At 43.2% G+C, this 21,465-nt stretch overlaps 1 protein-coding gene across 1 annotated transcript in view; it reads right to left on the bottom strand.

Moving 5' to 3' along the window:
- GCN1 (GCN1 activator of EIF2AK4) overlaps positions 1 to 21,465 on the bottom strand; it is a 293,771-nt gene that overhangs the window by 66,528 nt on the left and 205,778 nt on the right. The window contains exons 54-55 of the mRNA XM_053702061.1: positions 984 to 1,080; positions 575 to 723 (exon numbers count right to left, since the gene is read on the bottom strand). Coding sequence (XP_053558036.1) covers positions 575 to 723; positions 984 to 1,080 — 246 coding nt within the window. The remainder of the gene's footprint in view (positions 1 to 574; positions 724 to 983; positions 1,081 to 21,465) is intronic.

The following is a 21,465-nucleotide window of genomic DNA, read 5'->3' as shown; positions in this document are numbered from 1 at the left end:
TCCCTGTGACGCCTGAGGGTAGTTATGGCTGAAGTCCCTTCAGGGAAATGCTGTGCACATAACAGGGTATTCCTGTGCCCCTGTATCATGCAGTTGCAGTGAAGAGTCTTTTCTGTCTTCTTTGTAAATGATACTCAACAGGGACTACGTGTCTCACATAGGTCTGATCTCCCAGTTTGTAATCCATAAGCAAGTAAGCTGGAACAACCTCTATTCTCAACCATCTCATACGAGACCAAAAACAAAACTAGAGAGAGATGGGAGGGTTTTAAAGCTCTTGTATGGGTTCTTGACATCCTCCTAGTAGCGGAAAATATATCCATATGTTATGGAGGACTGTGGACTATCATCATTTTATGAAAGAAAATTTTGAGTTTACTGTACCTTTAAGAAATATCATGCTGACATGCTGCAACAATTCTACTCATATAAATTGGGGATGTTGAAAATATATCACACCAGTTTGCACTGAGGATGGTTAGTTATATTTACTAATACATTTCAAGGCACAGCTTCAAATTCTTCATAAAAAACATTAACAGCACTTAAGTAAAACAAACTCTTAGGTTCTTACCCTGTCTGCTGTTGCATTGCTGTAGGTCATAGCCTCAATGTTTCCGCTGAACTTTGAAGTACATATTTTGCCTGCGGCCACATTTATAGCAACAGAAAGTGTCAGGCTGTGGCCATGTCTAACCATCCAGTCAATTCCAGTGTAGTCAGCTGTGTATGAGGAAACAAAACAAAAATGTACATTATACACACATGCATATACACATACATAATATCTCGCTCTAGTCATTTGCTCTCTTAAGGTGGATTATCACTATTGCATTAACTTTACTTGAATAGAGCATTTGACAGATTTACAAAAGTTATTATATATATATATATATATATATATATACACACACACACACACACATCTACACTAACACAAAGGGATAGAGAGCTCTACAACACAACTAATGTATTATACAAACCCAAGAGGTGTTGTTGAAGTAGTGCAGAAAGTTCTTCTTCAGGAAGATATGCACATAGTTCCCCAAGACAACCAGCAGAAGCCATACGTGTAGCATCCTAAGAAAGTTAAAATTACAATAACTTATTCCAAATTGAAATGTAAATAATAAATGTGAATAAATTATTAAATAAACACCATGAAATAAAACAGTTTCAGTCATACTAATTGGAACAGAAAAATACTAGACATTAACACCACAATTACAGCAAATTCTAAATATATACTGGATAACTACCAATCTCAACACTCCTCCCCTAGAGGGTGGACAGAACTGATCACTCCCCAAGTTTATCTTTAGATAAATGCCAGTGTTACCACAGATCCCTCCTACTCTTTAGGTATGTCCAGAAGTGTATAAACAGTAAAGAGCTAAGGAGGGAAATGTGATTATAACCCAGAATTATAAGCCAAGATAAAGAAATTGCTGTAATTTTAGTGTTTATTTATTTTTATCTTGTCTCTCCCTGGCCAATAATCACTAATGAGACAAATACAACGCAATATGTAAAACAAAATCATATATGTTTGGCTTGTAAAATAAAATGAATTAGAAAGATAACAGAGGGGAAAACGTGACCAAAATCTGCAGGAGTAGCACCTTCCTGTAAAAACAGAGTGGTTAAAGGTATAGTAACCCCAAAATTTTATTTTATGATTCAGATAGAACATAGAATGAAATTGGAAAGTTGTTTAAAATTATATTATCAAATTTTCTTTATTTTCTTGTTATCCATTGCTGAAGGAAAAGCATTACACTACTGAGCAGGAAGCTGAAAAACATAATTTATGCTTACCTGATAAATTTATTTCTCTTGTAGTGTATCCAGTCCACGGATCATCCATTACTTGTGGGATATTCTCCTTCCCAACAGGAAGTTGCAAGAGGATCACCCACAGCAGAGCTGCTATATAGCTCCTCCCCTCAGTGCCATATCCAGTCATTCGACCGAAATAAGCCGAGAAAGGAGAAACCATAGGGTGCAGTGGTGACTGTAGTTTAATTAAAATTTAGACCTGCCTGAAGGACAGGGCGGGCCGTGGACTGGATACGCTACAAGAGAAAAATTTATCAGGTAAGCATAAATTATGTTTTCTCTTGTTAAGTATATCCAGTCCACGGATCATCCATTACTTGTGGGATACCAATACCAAAGCTAAAGTACACGGATGATGGGAGGGACAAGGCAGGAACTTAAACGGAAGGAACCACTGCCTGTAGAACCTTTCTCCCAAAAACAGCCTCCGAAGAAGCAAAAGTATCAAATTTGTAAAATTTGGAAAAAGTATGAAGCGAAGACCAAGTTGCAGCCTTGCAAATCTGTTCAACAGAGGCCTCATTTTTAAAGGCCCAGGTGGAAGCCACAGCTCTAGTAGAATGAGCTGTAATCCTTTCAGGAGGCTGCTGTCCAGCAGTCTCATAGGCTAAACGGATTATACTCCGAAGCCAAAAAGAAAGAGAGGTTGCCGAGGCCTTCTGACCTCTCCTCTGTCCAGAGTAAACAACAAACAGGCTAGATGTTTGGCGAAAATCTTTAGTAGCCTGTAAGTAAAACTTCAAGGCACGGACTACGTCTAGATTATGCAAAAGACGTTCCTTCTTTGAAGAAGGTTAAGGACATAATGATGGAACAACAATCTCTTGATTGATATTCTTGTTAGAAACCACCTTAGGTAAAAACCCAGGTTTTGTACGCAGAACAACTTTATCTGAATGAAAGATCAGATAAGGAAAATCACAATGTAAGGCAGATAACTCCGAGACTCTTCTAGCCGAGGAAATAGCCATCAGAAAAAGAACTTTCCATGAAAGAAGTTTGATATCAATAGAATGAAGGGGTTCAAACGGAACCCCTTGAAGAACTTTAAGAACCAAGTTTAAGCTCCATGGAGGAGCAACAGGTTTAATCACAGGCTTAATTCTAACTAAAGCCTGACAAAATGCCTGAACGTCTGGAACTTCTGCCAGACGCTTGTGTAAAAGAATAGACAGAGCAGAAATCTGTCCCTTTAAAGAACTAGCTGATAATCCTTTGTCCAAACCCTCTTGGAGGAAGGACAATATCCTAGGAATCCTAACCCTACTCCATGAGTAATTCTTGGATTCACACCAATGAAGATATTTACGCCATATCTTGTGGTAAATTTTCCTGGTGACAGGCTTTCGTGCCTGTATTAAGGTATCAATTACTGACTCTGAGAAGCCACGCTTTGATAGGATCAAGCGTTCAATCTCCATGCAGTCAGTCTCAGAGAAAGTAGATTCGGATGATTGAAAGGACCTTGTATTAGAAGGTCTTGTCTCAGAGGCAGAGTCCATGGTGGAAAGGATGACATGTCCACTAGGTCTGCATACCAGGTCCTGCGTGGCCACGCAGGCGCTATCAATATCACCAATGCTCTTTCCTGTTTGATTTTGGCAATCAGACGAGGGAGCAGAGGAAACGGTGGAAACACATAAGCCAGGTTGAAGAACCAAGGCGCTGCTAGAGCATCTATCAGTGCCGCTTCTGGGTCCCTGGACCTGGATCCGTAACAAGGAAGCTTGGCGTTCTGGCGAGACGCCATGAGATCCAATTCTGGTTTGCCCCAACGGAGAACCAATTGAGCAAACACCTCCGGATGGAGTTCCCATTCCCCCGGATGAAAAGTCTGACGACTTAGAAAATCCGCCTCCCAGTTCTCTACACCTGGGATATGGATCGCTGACAGGTGGCAAGAGTGAGTCTCTGCCCAGCGAATTATCTTGGAGACTTCTGACATCGCTAGGGAACTCCTGGTTCCCCCTTGATGGTTGATGTAAGCCACAGTCGTGATGTTGTCCGACTGAAATCTGATGAACCTCAGTGTTGCTAGCTGAGGCCAAGCAGAATATTTATTGGGAGGAGTTTCTCCTCCTGAGTCCATGAACCCTGAGCCTTCAGGGAGTTCCAGACTGCACCCCAACCTAGAAGGCTGGCATCTGTTGTTACAATTGTCCAATCTGGTCTGCGAAAGGTCATACCCTTGGACAGATGGGCCTGAGATAACCACCAGAGAAGAGAATCTCTGGTTTCCTGATCCAGATTTAGTAGAGGGGACAAATCTGTGTAATCCCCATTCCACTGACTGAGCATGCATAATTGCAGCAGTCTGAGATGCAGGCGCGCGAATGGCACTATGTCCATCGCCGCTACCATTCAGCCGATTACTTCCATGCACTGAGCCACCGTGGGGCATGGAATGGAGTGAAGAACACGGCAAGCATTTAGAAGTTTTGATAACCTGGACTCCGTCAGGTAAATTTTCATTTCTACAGAATCTATTAGAGTCCCTAGGAAGGAAACCCTTGTGAGAGGAGATAGAGAACTCTTTTCTTCGTTCACTTTCCACCCATGCGACCTCAGGAATGCCAGAACTATCTCTGTATGAGATTTGGCAATTTGAAAGCTTGACGCCTGTATCAGGATGTCGTCCAGGTAAGGAGCCACCGCTATGCCTCGCGGTCTTAGGACCGCCAGAAGTGAGCCCAGAAATTCTTGGGGCTGTAGCCAACCCGAATGGAAGAGCTACAAATTGGTAATGCCTGTCTAGAAAGGCAAACCTCAGGAACCGATGATGATTCTTGTGAATCGGAATGTGAAGGTAGGCATCCTTTAAGTCCACTGTGGTCATGTACTGACCCTCTTGGATCATGGGTAAAATGGTTCGAATAGTTTCCATCTTGAATGACGGAACTCTGAGGAATTTGTTTAGGATCTTTAAATCCAAAATTGGTCTGAAGGTTCCCTCTTTTTTGGGAACCACAAACAGATTTGAATAAAACCCCTGTCCTTGTTCCGTCCGCGGAACTGGATGGATCACTCCCATTACAAGGAGATCTTGTACACAGCTTAGGAATGCCTCTTTCTTTATCTGGTTTGCAGATAATCTTGAAAGGTGAAATCTCCCTTGTGGAGGAGAAGTTTTGAAGTCCAGAAGATATCCCTGAGATATGATCTCCAACGCCCAAAGATCCTGAACATCTCTTGCCCACGCCTGGGCGAAGAGAGAGAGTCTGCCCCCTACTAGATCCGTTGTCGGATAGGGGGCCGCTCCTTCATGCTGTCTTAGAGGCAGCAGCAGGCTTTCTGGCCTGCTTGCCCTTGTTCCAGGACTGGTTAGGTTTCCAGGCCTGCTTGGATTGAGCAAAAGTTCCCACTTGTTTTGAAGCAGAGGAAGTTGATGCTGCACCTGCCTTGAAATTTCGAAAGGCACGAAAATTAGACTGTTTGGCCTTTGATTTGGCCCTGTCCTGAGGAAGGGTCTTACCTCCAGAAATGTCAGCAATAATTTCTTTCAAACCAGGCCCGAATAAGGTCTGCCCCTTGAAAGGAATGTTGAGTAATTTAGACTTTGAAGTCACATCAGCTGACCAGGATTTGAGCCATAGCGCCCTACGCGCCTGGATGGCGAATCCGGAATTCTTAGCCGTTAGTTTAGTCAAATGAACAATGGCATCAGAAACAAATGAGTTAGCTAGCTTAAGAGTTCTAAGCTTGTCAACAATTTCAGTCAATGGAGCTGTATGGATGGCCTCTTCCAGGGCCTCAAACCAGAATGCCGCCGCAGCAGTGACAGGCGCAATGCATGCAAGGGGCTGTAAAATAAAACCTTGTTGAATAAACATTTTCTTAAGGTAACCCTCTAATTTTTTATCCATTGGATCTGAAAAAGCACAACTGTCCTCAACCGGGATAGTGGTACGCTTTGCTAAAGTAGAAACTGCTCCCTCCACCTTAGGGACAGTCTGCCATAAGTCCCGTGTAGTGGCATCTATTGGAAACATTTTTCTAAATATAGGAGGTGGGGAAAAGGGCACACCGGGCCTATTCCACTCCTTACTAATAATTTCTGTAAGCCTTTTAGGTATTGGAAAAACATCAGTACTCACCGGCACTGCATAGTATTTATCCAGCCTACACAATTTCTCTGGCACTGCAATTGTGTCACAGTCATTCAGAGCAGCTAATACCTCCCCAAGCAATACACAGAGGTTCTCAAGCTTAAATTTAAAATTAAAAATCTCTGAATCAGGTCTCCCCGATTCAGAGACGTCCCCCACAGACTGAAGCTCTCCGTCCTCAGGTTCTGCATATTGTGACGCAGTATCAGACATGGCTCTTACAGCATCTACGCGCTCTGTATCTCGTCTAACCCCAGAGCTATCGCGCTTGCCTCTCAATTCAGGCAATCTGGATAATACCTCTGACAGGGTATTATTCATGATTGCAGCCATGTCCTGCAAAGTAATCGCTATGGGCGTCCCTGATGTACTTGGCGCCATATTAGCGTGAGTCCCTTGAGCGGGAGGCGAAAGGTCCGACACGTGGGGAGAGTTAGTCGACATAACTTCCCCCTCGACAGACCCCTCTGGTGACAATTCTTTTATAGATAAAGACTGATCTTTACTGTTTAAGGTGAAATCAATACATTTAGTACACATTCTCCTATGGGGCTCCACCATGGCTTTTAAACATAATGAACAACTATCCTCTGTTTCAGACATGTTTGTACAGACTAGCAATGAGACTAGCAAGCTTGGAAAACACTTTAAAGCAAGTTAACAAGCAATATAAAAAAAGTTACTGTGCCTTTAAGAGAAACAAATTTTGCCAAAACTTGAAATAACAGTGAAAAAAGGCAGTTACACTAACAAAATTTTTACAGTGTATGTAACAAGTCAGCAGAGCATTGCACCCACTTGCAAATGGATGATTAACCTCTTAATAACAAAAACGGAATAATAAATGACAAAAACGTTTTTTAAACACAGTCACAACAACTGCCACAGTCTACTGTGGTTGTTACCCTCCTCAAACACGACTTTGAAGCCTTTTGAGCCCTTCAGAGATGTCCTGTATCATGCAGAGGGAAGCTGAATGTCTCTGTCAGTATTTTTAGCTGCACAGAAAAGCACTAAAATAGGCCCTTCCCACTCATATTACAACAGTGGAAAGCCTCAGGAAACTGTTTCTAGGCAAAAATCAAGCCAGCCATGTGGAAAAAAACTAGGCCCCAATAAGTTTTATCACCAAGCATATATAAAAACGATTAAACATGCTAGCAAACGAGTATGTATCTCTGTTAATAAGCCTGATACCAGTCGCTATCACTGCATTTAACGCTTAACTTACATTAATCCGGTATCAGCAGCATTTTTCTAGCAAATTCCATCCCTAGAAATATGTTAACTGCACATACCTTATTGCAGGAAAACCTGCACGCCATTCCCCCTCTGAAGTTACCTCACTCCTCAGAATATGTGAGAATGGCAGTGGATCTTAGTTACTTCTGCTAAGATCATAGAAATCACAGGCAGATTCTTCTTCTTTTGCTGCCTGAGATGAAACAGTACACTCCGGTACCATTTAAAAATAACAAACTTTTGATTGAAGTTAAAAAACTAACTATAATACACCACTCTCCTCTTACTAGGTCCATCTTTGTTGAGCGTTGCAAGAGAATGACTGGATATGGCAGTGAGGGGAGGAGCTATATAGCAGCTCTGCTGTGGGTGATCCTCTTGCAACTTCCTGTTGGGAAGGAGAATATCCCACAAGTAATGGATGATCCGTGGACTGGATACACTTAAGAGAAATATCTATTTAGCCAATCACAAGAGACAAATGTGTGCAGGCACCAATTAGCAGTATCCCACTAGTGTATGATATGTGTATATTCATTTTTTAACAAGGGATACTAAGAGAACGAAGCACATTTGAAAATAGAAGTGAATTTAAAAATGTCTTAAAATGACATGCTCTATTTGAATCATGCAAGTTTAATTTTGACTTTCCTATCGCTTTAAGATATCTGTCATCAGCTGTTGCCTGAGCCTGGCTGGAACATGAATAGCTTTTTACTTCTAAGTACTTGAAATTACATGAATAATCCAATAGGAAATAGTAAACTGAGTGGGTGCCAAACCCTGAGGAGTATGTTATGAAATAATGGTATGCTACTTACTCAAATATGCAGGGTAACTTAAATGGACAGTCTACAATAGAATTTTTATTGTTTTAAAAACAAAATTTATGCTTACCAGATAAATTCCTTTTTCTTTCCTGGCAGGGAGAGTCCACCACGTGTTTCCCAACAGTAAGGAATGAAAACACCTGGCCACCAGGAACAGGCAAAGACACCCCAGCCAAAGGCTCAAATGTCCCTCCCACTTCCCCCATCCCCCCAATCATTCGGCCAAGGGAACGAGGAAAAGCAGGAGAAACATCAGGGTATAAAGGGTGCCAGAAGAAATTAAAAATAGGGGCCTCCCTAACAAATTCACACGGGCGGGGAACGAAAGGAATTTATAAGGTAAGCATAAATTTTGTTTTCTTTCCAAAGACAGGGACAGTCCACGACTTAATTCCTTACTGTTGGGAAAACAAAATTTATGCTTACCAGATAAATTCCTTTCCTTCCTGGCAGGGAGAGTCCACGACTTTATTCCTTACTGTTGGGAAATACAACACCTAGCCACCAGGAGGAGGCAAAGACACCCCAGCCAAAGGCTTAAATATCCATCCCACTTCCCCTATCCCCCAGTCATTCTGCCGAGGGAACAAGGAAAAGTAGAAGAAATCAGGGTATAAAAGGTGCCAGAAGAAATAAAAAAAGGAAGCCACCCATCAAAAAAATAAATTACGGGCGGGGTCGTGGAGTCTCCCTGCCAGGAAGGAAAGGAATTTATCTGGTAAGCATAACTTATGTTTTCCTTCCATAAGGCAGGGAGAGTCCACAACTTCATTCCTTACTGTTGGGAAAATTATACCCAAGCTCCAGAGGAAACTGAATGAATAACGGGAGGAAATAGAAAAAATAGGCGGCCCCTATTCTGACGGCACCACCGCCTGCAAAACTTTTCTCCCGAAAGCTGCTTCACCAGAAGCAAACACACACTTTTTCTAAATTTTACAAGTTTCATGTAAGGAGGACCTTACAAATCTGATCCACTGAGGCTTTGTTTTTAAAAGTCCAAGAGGATGCCATTACTCTAGTGGAATGAGCAGTTATCCTCTCAGGAGGTTGCCGTCCCGCTGTCTCATAAGCTAATCGGATGACACTCCTCAACCAAAAAGATAGAGAAGTCGTAGTAGCCTTCTGCTCCTTACCCTTTCTCATATAGATGACAAACAAAGAGAAAGATTGTCTGAATTCCTTAGTAGCCGGAAGATAGAACTTCAAGGCACGAACCACATCTAGATTGTAAAGCAAACGTTCCTTCGCTGAAGAAGGATTAGGACACAAGGAAGGAACAACAATTTCTTGATTCATGTTATGATTTAACACCACCTTAGGGAGGAACCATAGTTTAGTGCGTAAAACCGCCTTATCAGCATGAAAAACCAGATAAGGGGGGGGGTCACATTACAAAACAGAAATCTCACAAACTCTGCGTGCAGAGGCAATAGCCAACAAAAAAAGAACCTTCCAAGACAACAATTTAATGTCAACAGTATGCATAGGTTCAAAAGGAGCCGCCTGCAAAACACTAAGAACAAGATTGAGGCTCTGATCCTAGCCAGAGCCTTAACAAAGGACTGCAAATCCAGAAGCTCAGCCAATCTTTTGTGCAGTAACACCGACAGGGACGATATCTGTCCCTTCAGGGAACTAGCAGATAAACCCTTCTACAGTCCATCCTGGAGGAAAGATAAAATTCTGGCAACCTTAAACTTATGCCAGGAAAATCCACGCTCTTCACACCAGTACAAATAATTACTCCACACTTTATGGTAGATACGACAAGTAACTGGCTTACGAGCTTGAACCAGAGTGTTGATGATACTCTCAAAAAACCCTCTCTTGGCTAAGACTAAGCGTTCAATCCCCACGCAGTCAGCCTCAGAGAATCTAGATTTTGATGAACGAAGGGACCCTGTATCAGCAGATCTCTGCGACAAGGTAACCTCCACTGAGGAGATGAGGACATCCCCACTAGATCCGCAAACCATGTCCTTCGCGGCCATGACGGAGCAATCAGAATCACTGATTGATGCGAGCCACCACACGAGGGAGACGCTGTAATGGAGGAAAGAAATATAGGAGTCTGAACCTCCATGGTACCGATAGGGCATCTATCAGTTCTGCCTTAGGATCCCTCGACCTCAACCCGTACCTGGGTAGCTTGGTATTGAGGCGGGATGCCATGAGATCTATCTCCGACGTCCCCCACTCGCTACATATCTCTTCAAACACCTCGGGGTGAAGAGACCATTCAACTGGGTGAAAGGATTGCCTGCTGAGGAAGTCCGCTTCCAGTTGTCTATACCTGGAATGTGGATTGCTGACAGCGTACATTTGTGAGTCTCCACCCACTTTAGTATCTGAGATACTTCTCTCATCGCCAAGGAATTTGATGTAGGCAACCAAGGTTATATTGTCTGATTGGAATCTGATAAACTAGGACGAACCTAGAAGGGGTCAAGCCTTCAAAATAGTGAAGATTGCCCAGAGTTCCAAAATATGGATCGGAAGGGAGGACTCCTGAGTCCACAAACCTTGTGCCTTCTTGGCACCCCAAATGGCTCCTCAGCCAGAAGGCTTGCGTCCGTAGTCACAATCTCCCAGGACGGTCTCAAAAAGCATGTGCCTTGGGGCATATGATCTGGACAGAGCCACCAGGAGAGCGAGTCTCAACAGGCTGTCCAGCACGTCTGTTAAGACAGATCTGAATGTTTGCCTTTCCATTGTCTCAGCATGCATAGTTGTAAGGGTCTGAGATAGAATCTGAAGAAAGGAATGATGTGCATGCAGGACACCATGAGTCCGATTACCTCCATACACTGAGCCACTGAGGGTCTTGAGGAGGCCTGGAGGGCAAGACATGCAGAAGTTAGCTTGCAACGTCTATAATCTGTGAGGCATATTCCCATGGATATTGAGTCTATTACAGTTCCCAGAAAATTTACCCTTGTACTTGGAGTAAGGGAACTCTTTTCCAAGTTTATCTTCCATCCATGTGATCGAAGAAGACTGAGAAGGGACTCCCAATGTTCTCCCGCTAGACAAAAGATGGTGTCTGTACCAAGATATCGTCCAGGTAAGGCGCTACTGCAATACCTCGTGTTCTGGCAACAGCTAGAAGAGCCCCCAGAACCATTGTAAATATCCTTGGAGCAGTAGCTAAACCAAACGGAAGAGCTATGAACTTAAAAGTGATGGTCCAGAAAAGCAAACCTCAGGAACTGAAAATGTTTCCTGTGAATCAGGGTGTGAATGTATGCATCCATCAGGTCTATTGTGGTCATAAACTGTCCTTCCTGAACCAGGGGAAGGATTGACCGTATTGTCCATCTTGAAAGAGGGAACACTCAGAAACTTGTTTATGCACATTAAGTCCAGAATTTGACGAAAAGTTCCCTCCTTCCTTGGAACCATGAAAAGGTTTGAATAAAACCCCAAACCTTTTTCTGCTGTAGGTACCGGGACAATTACTCCTAGAGAGGAGAGATCTCGTATGCAACCTAAGAAGGCAGCCCTCTTTTCTGGTCTTATAGACAGACTGGAGAGTAGGAATCTGCCCCTGGGCGGATGAGACTTGAATCCTATCCTGTATCCTTAAGTTACAACCTCCAGGACCCAAGGGTCCTGTACATCCTGGAACCAAGCGTCTGAAAAAAGAGAAAGTCTGCCTCCTGGATCGGAGGCCACCCCTTCATGCTGATTTGTTCTCGGCAGGCTACTAAGTTTGTTTAGACTTATTCCAGGATTGAGCCGGCTTCCATGTACTCTTGGGCTGCTCGGACTTGGATGAGGACTGCCGTCATTGTGACTTGTCAGCACGAAAGACACGAAAATTAGACAGTTGCCGTCCCTTAGGCCTATTCTTATCCTGCGGTAGGAAGGCACCTTTCCCTCCGGTAACTGTAGAGATAATGGAGTCCAGCCCTGGACCAAATAAAATCTTCCCTTTGAAGGGAAGAGAAAGGAGTCTGGATTTATAAGTCATATCCACAGACAAAGACTTCAACCAGAGAGCCTGGCAGACTATAACCGCAAAGCCAGAAGCCTTTGCATTTATGCGAATAATCTGCATATTCGCGTCACAGATGAAAGAGTTAGCAATTCTCAGTGCTTTAATTCTCTCCTGAATATCCTTGAGGAAAGTCTCCACCTCAATGAGTTCCGACAGAGTGTTGCACCAGTAGGTAGCTGCTTCAGTAACTGTGGCTACAGCTGCCACTGCAAGTAAACGAAAGTCCTGAGTAAATATCCTTCAGGTTTTCTTGGTAAGCAGCATCAGAATATGGGAGGCGCAGTGAGAATTATGTCCCACAAGTTCCCATTGCTTTAAAGCCACCAAAGCCCTACTGAAGAGACTGACATGGACTACGGCCACACTCTAGGACAAAGCAGCACTCTCTGGCACCACTTTAAAAAATAATTGATAATTGATAGAATAAAAGATAAAGATAGAATAATCTTTTCTCACACCTCACTATACCACTTCCTATCACTAATGTAGACAAAGAGAATGACTGGAGTGGGAGGGAAGGGAGGAGCTATTTATCAGCTTTGCTGTGGTGCTCTTTGCCGCTTCCTGCTGACCAGGAGGTGAATATCCCATTAGTAATTAAGATGATCTGTGGACTCATTGTGTCATTAAAAAGAAATGGCTTGATCACTGACTTAATTTGTGCCAAAACCTGAACAAAAGCATGAATGTCAGGAAGATTAGCAATCTTTTGTTAGAAGCAAAACTGAAAGAGCAGAAAACGTAACTTTCAGAGAACGGGAAGATAGGCATTTATCCAAACCATTCTGTAGGAACTGCAAAATTCTAGGAATTTTAAAAGAAGGCCAGGAAAATCCATGATCTATATTCCAAGCAATAAAAGGCACCCAGACCTTATGATAAATCTTCTTAGTCACAAGCTTACGAGCCTGGATTAAAGCTTCAATCACAGAATCCGAGAAACCTCTATCCTTAAGAACTAACCACTATGGAAGCTTGCTTCAATCACAGAATCTGAGAAACCTCTATCCTTAAGAGCTAACCACTAAGGAAGATTGTGACAGAATTTCCCATGAGGTAAAAGAGTCACAAACCATACCCCATATGCATCCCTCTGACACACACTGTACACTGAGAAGAGAACAGGCCTCAACATAGACTGAAAGTCCCTCTCTCTGAAGAATGAAGATGTGCCTTTGATTCTTTAGCCATATCAGGTGGAGGCAAAGACAAGACTGAGGTGAGAGGGTTTTTATAGAGCTCTTGGGGTTTGTGAATCTTTGCCTCCAACTAGTGGTAGGGAAGTGTAATTCCCAGTAATAATAGATCATGGACTCTCACCACCTGTATGAAAGAAGGCACAGCTCAAACATAATATCATACCTTAGAATCAATGCAGTCAACAGCTTAATAACAGAATTTATGTTTACCTGATAAATTTCTTTCTCCAACGGTGTGTCCGGTCCACGGTTTCATCCTTACTTGTGGGATATTCTCTTCCCCTACAGGAAATGGCAAGGAGAGCACACAGCAAGAGCTGTCCATATAGCCCCCCCCCTCTGGCTCCGCCCCCCAGTCATTCGACCGACGGTTAGGAGAAAAAGGAGAAACTATAGGGTGCCGTGGTGATTGTAGTGTATAAAGAAAGAAATTTTTCAAACCTGACTAAAAAACCAGGGCGGGCCGTGGACCGGACACACCGTTGGAGAAAGAAATTTATCAGGTAAACATAAATTCTGTTTTCTCCAACATTGGTGTGTCCGGTCCACGGTTTCATCCTTACTTGTGGGAACCAATACCAAAGCTTTAGGACACGGATGAAGGGAGGGAGCAAATCAGGTTACCTAAACGGAAGGCACCACGGCTTGCAAAACCTTTCTCCCAAAAATAGCCTCCGAAGAAGCATAAGTATCGAATTTGTAAAATTTGGCAAAGTATGCAGGGAAGACCAAGTCGCTGCCCTACAGATCTGATCAACAGAAGCCTCGTTCTTGAAGGCCCATGTGGAAGCCACAGCTCTAGCAGAATGAGCTGTAAATCGTTCAGGAGGCTGCCGTCCAGCAGTCTCATAAGCCAATCGGATGATGCTTTTCAGCCAAAAGGAAAGAGAGGTAGCAGTAGCTTTCTGTCCTCTCCTCTTACCAGAATACACAACAAACAAGGATGATGTTTGTCTGAAATCCTTAGTTGCTTCTAAATAGAATTTTAAAGCCCAGACTACATCTAGGTTGTGTAACAAACGTTCCTTCTTTGAAACTGGATTCGGACACATAGAAGGAACCACAATCTCCTGGTTAATATTCCTGTTAGAAACGACCTTTGGAAGAAAACCAGGCTTGGTACGCAAAACTACCTTATCTGTATGGAATACCAGATAGGGAGAAGTACACTGCAAAGCAGATAACTCTGAAACTCTTCTCGCAGAAGAAATAGCAACCAAAAACAAAACTTTCCAAGATAGTAATTTAACATCTATGGAATGCATAGGTTCAAAAGGAACCCCCTGAAGAACTGAAAGAACTAAGTTTAGACTCCAAGGAGGAGTCATAGGTCTATACACAGGCTTGATCCTGACTGAAGCCTGTACAAACGCCTGTACATCTGGCACAGCTGCCAGACGCTTGTGTAACAAAACCGACAGAGCAGATATCTGTCCTTTAAGAGAACTAGCTGACAAACCTTTATCCAAGCCCTCTTGGAGAAAGGAAAGTATTCTTGGAACCTTCATTTTACTCCAAGAGTATCCCTTGGATCTGCACTAACAGATATATTTTTTGCCATATCTTATTGGAAAATTTTCCTAGTCACAGGCTTTCTGGCATGAACGAAAGTATCTATAACCGATTCAGAAAACCCACGCGTAGATAGAATTAAGCGTTCAATTTCCAGGCAGTCAGTTGGAGAGAGACTAGATTTGGATGTTCGAATGGACCTTGTACTAGAAGATCCTGTCTCAAAGGTAGCTTCCATGGTGAAGCCGATGACATATTCACCAGGTCTGCATACCAAGTCCTGCGTGGCCACGCAGGAGCTATTAGATCACCAAGCCTTCTCCTGTTTGATCCTGGCTACAAGCCTGGGAAGGAGAGGGAACGGTGGAAACACATAAGCTAGGTTGAACGACCAAGGAGCCACTAATGCATCCACCAGTGTCGCCTTGGGATCCCTGGATCTGGACCCGTATGGAGGAACCTTGGCGTTCTGGCGAAACGCCATCAGATCCATATCTGGAATGCCCCATCGTTGAGTTAATTGGGCAAAGACCTCCGGGTGGAGTTCCCACTCCCCCGGATGAAAATCTGACGACTCAAATAATCCGCCTCCCAGTTGTCCACTCCTGGGATGTGAATTGCAGATAGGTGGCAGGAGTGATCCTCCGCCCATTTGATGATCTTGGATACCTCTCTCATCGCCAAGGAACTCTTTGTTCCCCCCTGATGATTGATGTTACAGTCGTCATGTTGTCCGACTGGAACCATATGAATTTGACCTTTGCCAGGTGAGGCCAAACCAGGAGCGCATTGAATATCGCTCTCAGTTCTAAAATGTTTATCGGAAGAAGAGACTCTTCTCGAGACCATAGACCTTGAGCTTTCAGAGAGTCCCAGACCGCGCCCCAGCCTAAGAGACTGGCGTCGGTCGTGACGATGACCCACTCTGGTCTGTGGAAACTCATTCCCTGAGACAGGTGATCCTGAGACAACCACCAGCGGAGAGAATCCCTGATTACCTGGTCTACTTGAATCTGGGGAGACAAGTCTGCATAATCCCCATTCCACTGTTTGAGCATGCACAGTTGTAATGGTCTTAGATGAATTCGAGCAAAAGGAACTATGTCCATCGCTGCGACCATTAATCCTATTACTTCCATGCACTGAGCTATGGAAGGCTGCAGAATAGAGTGAAGAACTTGACAAGCGCTCAGAAGTTTTGATTTTCTGACCTCTGTCAGGAAGATCTTCATTTCCATAGAATCTATTATTGTTCCCAGAAAGGGAACTCTTGTTGACGGGAACAGGGAACTCTTTTCTACGTTCACCTTCCACCCGTGAAATCTGAGAAAGGCTAGAACAATGTCTTGTATGGGCCTTTGCTTTGGAAAGAGACGACGCTTGGGTTAGAATGTCGTCTAGATAAGGTGCTATAGCAATGCCCCTCTGTCTTAATACCGCTAGAAGGGACCCTAGCACCTTTGTGAAAATTCTGGGAGCAGTGGCTAAACCGAATGGAAGAGCCACGAACTGTCTTTCCAGGAAGGCGAACCTCAGGAACTAATGGTGATCTTTGTGGATAGGAATATGCAGGTACGCATCCTTTAAATCCACGGTAGTCATATATTGACCCTCCTGGATTGTCTTCCTTGTTCCGTTATTGGAACTGGGTGTATCACTCCCATCTTTACTATGTCTCCTACGCAGTGTAAGAATGCCTGTCTCTTTATCTAGTCTGAAGATAAGCGAGACATGTGGAACCTTCCCTTTGGAGGAAGTTCCTTGAATTCTAGAAGATATCCCTGAGAGAATATTCTAGTGTCCAGGGATCCGGAACATCTCTTGCCCAAGCCTGAGCAAAGAGAGAGAGTCTGCCCCTACTAGATCCGGTCCCGGATCGGGGGCTACCCCTTCATGCTGACTTGGTAGCAGCAGCAGGCTTTTTGGCCTGTTTACCCTTGTTCCAACCTTGCAATGGTTTCCATGCTGGTTTAGGTTGGTAAGTGTTGCCTTCTTGTCTGGAGGCCGCAGAGTTAGGATTTGGTCCGTTCCTGAAATTGCGAAAGGAACGAAAATTAGATTTGTTCTTAGCCTTAAAAGGCCTATCTTGTGGGAGGGCATGTCCCTTTCCACCAGTAATGTCTGAAATAATCTCTTTCAATTCCGGCCCGAATAGGGTCTTACCCTTGAAAGGAATATTAAGCCATTTATTCTTGGACGACACATCCGCCGACCAGGATTTTAGCCAAAGCGCTCTGCGCGCCACTATAGCAAACCCTGAATTTTTCGCCTCTAACTTAGCAATTGAAAAGCGGCATCCAAAATAAATGAATTGGCCAACTTAAGTGCGTGAATTCTGTCCATGACTTCATCATATGGAGTCTCCCTTTGAAGGGAATTTTCCAGTTCCTCGAACCAAAATACGCTGCGGTAGTGACAGGAATAATGCACGAGATTGGTTGAAGAAGGAAACCCTGCTGAATAAGTTCTTTTTTAACAGTCCTTCTAATTTTTTATCCATAGGATCTTTGAAAGCGCAACTGTCCTCAATAGGAATAGTTGTGCGCTTAGCTAACGTTGAAACCGCCCCGTCAACCTTGGGAACCGTTTGCCATGTGTCCTTTCTGGGGTCGACAATGGGGAACATTTTCTTGAATATAGGAGGTGGAACAAAAGGTATACCTGGCTTTTCCCACTCCTTAGTCACTATGTCCGCCACCCGCTTGGGTATCGGAAAGGCATCAGCGTGCACTGGAACCTCTAAGAATTTGTCCATCTTGCACAATTTCTCTGGAATTACCAGAGAATCACAATCATCTAGAGTAGTTAGGACCTCCTTAAGCAGGGCGCGGAGATGTTCTAACTTAAATTTAAAAGTCACGATATCAGTGTCTGCCTGCTGAGAAACTTTTCCTGAATCAGAAACTTCCCCTTCAGACAGGCCCTCCCTCACTGCTATACTCAGATTGATGTGAGGGAACAACTGATAAATTGTCCTCAGCGCTAACCTGCTCATCTTCTGTATTTAAAAACTGAGCAATCACGCTTTCTAGAATAGGATGGCAGTTTGGATAATAGATTTGCTATAGAATTATCCATCACTGCAGTTAATTGCTGCATAGTAACCAGCATTGGCGCGCTAGATGTACCAGGTATCGCCTGCGCGGGCAAAACTTGTGTTGACACAGAAGGAGAGGATGATGAACTATCCCCACTACCTTCACATGAAGAATCATCCTGGGCAATCTTATTAAATGTGACAGTACTGTCCTTACTTTGTTTGGACGCTATGACACAATTTGCACAAAACATTAATAGGGGGAACCACCTTGGCTTCCATACATACAGAACATAAGCTATCTGAAGGTACAGACTTGTTAGACAGAATATGGCAGGCTAATAATGCAATAAAAACGTTTTTAAAGAAAAGCGTTCCTGTCTCTTTAAATAATAAACAAGCACACTTTATTTCTGAAAGTTTGAAAAACTATGAAGGCAATGTCCGATTTTTACAAAATTTGCACCCCCGAGTCCTAATGCCTTGAAAGTATTGCACACCAAGTTTCAAGACTTTAACCCTTAAAATGAGCAAAACGGGGGGGGGGGGGGGGGGGGGGTGTCCAAGCAGCGTTCTGGATAAGACGCATATCCTGAGAGCTCCAGGCAGAAGTTTAGTAATCCGCCGATTATTACCTTTTACACAGCAAGATTAAACACAAAACACATAAAGGGATCATAGTATTGTAAACTGTGACCCATATTACCTTTCTTAGCCGTGTGGATGACGCTGGAGATCCAGTTTGGAAGATAAGGGCCTAAGGCGGCGGCCTATTGATAGGTATTCACCTCCCCCCGGGAAGAGCCGGGTACTCAGTGCTGCTAGGTAAACTAGCTTACTGAATCTCTTCAACACCCAATATTTATCAGTTATCAAGCTATATGGACACATTCTAAACCTGAACAGTTCTTTAATCCCCGAAGTGGGGGAGTCAGCTTTTCCCAACGGAGTATGCTAAACATGGCGGTGGGGAGAACCATGACGCGACCAGAGGAACTATTCGCGCAAATTGAACTTTCCATGCTCAGATTAATAGAGAGAGCACCAAATGATCACTTGTTACAACGCTTAAGCCACGATAACGAGACCGCTTACCTAATGGATTCACAAGAGGAAATGGTGTCCGAGAAAGTCAGAGCCGACACTACTTTACACAAAATGGAGGATTTGACCAGCTGGGGGAGCAACCTTCCGACCACTGCTACGCAGAGGGATACATGTGAGGCGGAACAGCAACCGAGTCCGCAGGAGCTCTTTTTATTCTGGTGGCAGAAAATACCAGGGTCGGCAGAGCAGGCTATAATCGCGTTGGGGGAATCCCAACCTACAAACGTTGAGAAGGGGAACCGAATGATGGCTAATGCCCGATATAAAGAACCACAAACATTACTGATCAAGCCTCTCATTTGCAATCACAGCGGGGTTGACCTCCGAAAAATCAGCGCAATATCAATCTTGTCTCAGGTCAGCTGTGTTTGTTACAGATTTAACCTCCTTGGTGGCGCCCATATACCGAAAAGAGGGGAGGGGTAGCTCCCAGAGACATCTTCCTGACAAGGAGCGGCTGGTCGTGAATCTAGGGCCGATAGTAACCTCCAGCTAATGATATACCCCTAGGACTCTGGTAACCTAGCAAGGACTCAATTTATTTTCATAATGTGTGCTTTTGATTTGTTTGAAACGCATTTTTCAGTTGAGTAACCACACTGTATATACATCTTATTGCATATTGTGATTAGTTGAACTGTCTGAAGTTTGCCCCTAATTTAAGTAATCACTTTTTATCCCTCCCATACTAATCCCTTAAACTGACGATTTTATTATAGATATAGCACATTCACTTTTGAGCAAGGCAATACAAAGTTCCTTGCCCATAACCCTCCCTCTCACCCTTTGGTATCCCCAATAACGAGTACCAGTGTAACTGTCACAGACCCAAGAGAGGCCTGAATAGCTAGAACAGGGGGATCAAGGTATCATACTGAAACTGTAATATTCATTGCTGCCTGCTTTCCTAGCCCAATTTTCACTACCTACCTCCATGCAGAAGTATACTAAATCTACTCCTGGGCATTGCATAGCATAAGTCTCCTGACTATACAAGCATCATATATTGTGTTGCATAGTGGACAGATTGATCCCATACTAATAATTATGCTAATATAACCCACATAAATTATATTTATCCTACAGTAAGCTTCTTCTATTGCTAAAATGGTTGTTTTCAGATTTATAGGCCCAATATTACATGAATATGCAGATGTACAGGGTTCCTTGCTATGCCAGATTCGTCTTGTTTGTGTTGTTTGTCTCTCCCGCCTATAACTCTCTCCCCCACTTCCATATGTCAACAGTATTGATTACCAGAGTATCTATTACAGAACCAAGAGTGGTCTATATAGTTTTGTTATGCTAAAAATGTTTGTTTTCCCTGTCCCTTGTTCCCCCCCTTACTTCTATAAATTTCCAATACTGCTCAAATGTTTATCTGTCACAGACCCAAGAGTGGTCTATATAAATAGAAAATTGGAATTCATTCTATACCCTAAAAATGCTCAAACTGTATGTTTTCATCTTCCCTAGTTCTCCCCCTTACTAGTATATATTCCCATTATTGTTCATATATATATCCGCCAGAGACCCAAGAGTGGTCTACATAATGAGAAAAATGGGATCAATTATGGCATACGCTGCAATTAATAGGTGTCTTCAAGTCCTGAAATATCTGTTCATAAGCATGCCTCACACCTTTAAACAGTTTATCCAATGGTCTATTGTGATGAAACATAATTCTGTAATAGCCTGGATATGTTGTGTACGCAATTGATTTATGCCGTGTATGTCTTGTTTATCAAAATAAAGCTCTTTTGAAAACTAAAAAAAAAAAAAAAAATTAGCAAAACGGAGCTATTTGTTCAAATAAACAATTTTATCACACAACAATCACTGCCACAGCCTTGCTGCGGCTTTTTACCTTCCCTTAGAGTGATTCAGCACTGAAATAAACCTTCCTGAGTCCGTTTTCTTTACCCACAGGACCCTCAAATGAAGCTGCATGCACTGCCAAGGAAATAAACTGCGCAATTGAGGCGCGAAAACGGGGCCTTCTTCATCTGCATTACCAGAGTGAAGGGGCCTTTCTGACTGAAGTAGTAGTCTAACTAGATGCCAGGCGAAAAAAAAAAACGTTCCCAAAAGTGCTTTTATAACACAAAAAACACTCTAAATGTCCAATAAATCTGATATAAACCAATCGATTTAGCCCACAATAGTGTCAACCAGTATAGAGCCCATTTATAAGCCTTAATCTGTTATGAATCTAAGAAAATAGCTTACCGATCCCCTAAGGGAAAAACTGACAGTCTTCTAGCATTAACATGTCTTGTTAGAAATATGACTGATCGTACCTGAAGCAGATAAGTCTGCAAACTGTTCCCCCCAACTGAAGTTCTCTGGGCTCAACAGTCCTGCGTGGGAACAGCAAAAGATTTTAGTTACTGCTGCTAAAATCATACTCTTTTAACAGAAATCTTCTTCATTTTCTGTTGTAGAGTAAATAGTACAAACCGGCACTATTTTAAAATAACAAACTCTTGATAGAAGAAATAAAAAACTACAACTAACACCACAAACTCCTCACCATCCCCGTGGAGATGCTACTTGTACAGAGCGGCAAGGAGAATGACTGGGGGGCGGA

Source organism: Bombina bombina, chromosome 2, assembly GCF_027579735.1.
Source record: "Bombina bombina isolate aBomBom1 chromosome 2, aBomBom1.pri, whole genome shotgun sequence".
Lineage (NCBI taxonomy): Eukaryota > Metazoa > Chordata > Amphibia > Anura > Bombinatoridae > Bombina > Bombina bombina.
This window is presented reverse-complemented; position numbering and strand designations above follow the sequence as displayed.